The sequence below is a fragment of the Pinus tabuliformis genome, chromosome Q (assembly GCF_031772625.1).
Source record: "Pinus tabuliformis cultivar Carrire ecotype Pingquan chromosome Q, CPIR1, whole genome shotgun sequence".
NCBI lineage: Eukaryota > Viridiplantae > Streptophyta > Pinopsida > Pinales > Pinaceae > Pinus > Pinus tabuliformis.
In genome coordinates, this window is record NC_142296.1 from 1,359,774,453 (window position 1) to 1,359,776,813 (window position 2,361).

The following is a 2,361-nucleotide window of genomic DNA, read 5'->3' on the forward strand; positions in this document are numbered from 1 at the left end:
TTGCGCGTCATCATTTTCCAGAGCCGAGATAAATACTTGTTATTCATAAATGATGGAATTCAGAAGTACGGTCGGAGCCCCAAAAGCTTATTGTATGGCATGGAAGATAGAAATAGCAAGAAGATCTAGTCGCCATATCATGTTGAAGAAAATGACATGTTAAATTTATATAAACTTATTTATCTATTTTTTAATTTTAAATTAAAATTATTAATATCAAATTTGTATTCACTATTTATAGGTGAAGCATAAATAAATTTGCATATTTTATTATATTAAATTATTAAAACAAATCAACGAACAAATAAAAGCAAAATTTTAATTAGGAAAAGAATAAACTCATATCCAAGCGCGTGGTTACTTGGAAACTACTTTGTTTTCCTCAACCCACACTAATAAATAAATATTGTTGGTGTTGCAGAGTCGAGAGCAATCACAAAATATCTGTGTAAGAAATACCATGGACGAGGTAAATGCAAAGAGGAGATGGTGCGCTCCAACCAGAAAGCTAAGAGAACTGGTGCTGACTTCAAGAAAATGAAGCACAAAGTTGGAAGAAGGTTGCCACCGCCAAAAAATGCAACGAAGATTGAAATAAAATCGAAAGCTATTATTCTACCTGAGCAGAGCTTGACTGTAGAGAAAGAAGGCTTGGCTGTCAACAGGAAGCAGCAAACCTTGAAAGAGCTTCTTATGCAGACTACTCATCATAATACGAGTGTTCGCAAAGATGCATTGTCTGGAATAAAAGATTTGTTTATACGGCATCCGAAGGAAATAAAGTTGCATAAACTTGCAATAATTGAGAAACTGAGCCCTCGTATTAGTGATGCTGACAAGGGTGTAAGGGAGACTTTGTTTCTACTGTTTAAATCATCAATATTTCCATGTCTCGAAGAGGCCACAATGGGACCCCTTATTTCAATAATAATGGCACATATTTTCAATGCAATGACACAGTTGGCATTTGACATACGCTTAATGGCATTCAAATTCCTCGATCTTGTCGTACAGCATTACCAATCAACTGTTGTCCTTAATTATGTTCATAAGGTTTTGCGACACTTTGCAGACTTGTTAGGAAAAACTAGTGGTTTTACCCAAGACAAAGGCAAACTAATGGATATTCTTACCAGCTTAGTGCGCTATTTGTCTTGTTTGCAGTCAAGTACACAGCTGACGAACCTGGCACCTGATCAAGAAAAAGACAAACTGGGTACTTTGCATGGATACAAGAGTAGTTTTCCGAAGAAGATTTCAGCAATTGGCATAGAGAATATTGCTGAGAATGGGATATCTGTCCTTGTTGAATGCTTGCAAGCGCTTGTACCAGTTTTGCTCGAGGGTTGGGCAGAGTGTGCTCCGTCAGTGTGCTCAGTGCCTTCTCCTGATAGTGCTTGTCTTGAGTGTATGGTCTGTATACTTCAGGGCTTGAACCTTGTATTCAAATGCATGCGACTATTTGTTGGGGGGTACAGTCGAGGAGCAAGCTCTGGTTGAGCAGTGGTGCGAGGTGGAGTCGCAACAATTCAATCCCCCTCTTTATGCCATCGTGCAGCAACTTGTCATCATTCCCATGATAATGGGAGGGAGCACGGACGAAGCAGTGGTGGACAGTAACGTTGAAAAGCTGAGCAAAGTGTTGGATGTGTACGAGAAGCGACTGTCGAAGAGCGAGCACTTGGCCGGAGATTTCTACAGTCTGGCGGATCTCCACCATTTGCCTTTTCTTCACTGTTTGGTGAATTTGGTTGGGAAGGGCCACCTCGTCTCGTCCAGACAGCATGTGAATGCCTGCAGGCCACTCCGCCCACCGCCGCGCCACCACGGGCGGCCAGGGGGCGGATGGTCGATTCCCGGAATCGACCATCCGCCCCCCGGCCGCCCGTGGTGGCCCGGCGGTGGGCGGAGTGGCCTGCTGCTACTTTCTATTAGATAATAATACTTGCTAGCATATCATCGCTTGTAAGGTCTTTATCGACGCCGTTAAGCTTCCTAGTCAGGACCTTTATCGTCCCGTTTAGGTTTTCTACAAAATAATTCAGACCATGAACAATATGTTATGAGAATAAGAACTGATTTAGACCAATGTAAGAAATGCCATTGTATTAGTAATCTCTATTGTCAGCTTACCCTCTACAATCAACCCGGTAGAGTAGAGGATCAGCAAATTGACATAAAAAGAAGGGAGGAGGGTTTTGCAGGGACGGCACCATGAAGATGACCGTGGAGAGAATAACTGGCTTTTCATTCATGGAACGCCGCGTAAAATTACGGTAGGCGAGTACCTTTCATTTATCCCACATGGGAAGTTCCAAAAGTATAGAGTACTGAAGCAAACTACTTATAACGAAAGTTAAT

General features: G+C 41.8%; 1 protein-coding gene across 1 annotated transcript; it reads left to right on the plus strand.

Moving 5' to 3' along the window:
• Window positions 1-481: 481 nt before the first annotated feature.
• LOC149224970 (uncharacterized) lies at window positions 482-1,458 on the plus strand (the record flags this gene model as incomplete). Its single annotated transcript, XM_089388320.1, has 1 exon — window positions 482-1,458. A coding segment is annotated over exon 1 (972 nt), but the record flags the coding sequence as incomplete, so codon positions are not given.
• Window positions 1,459-2,361: the final 903 nt, after the last annotated feature.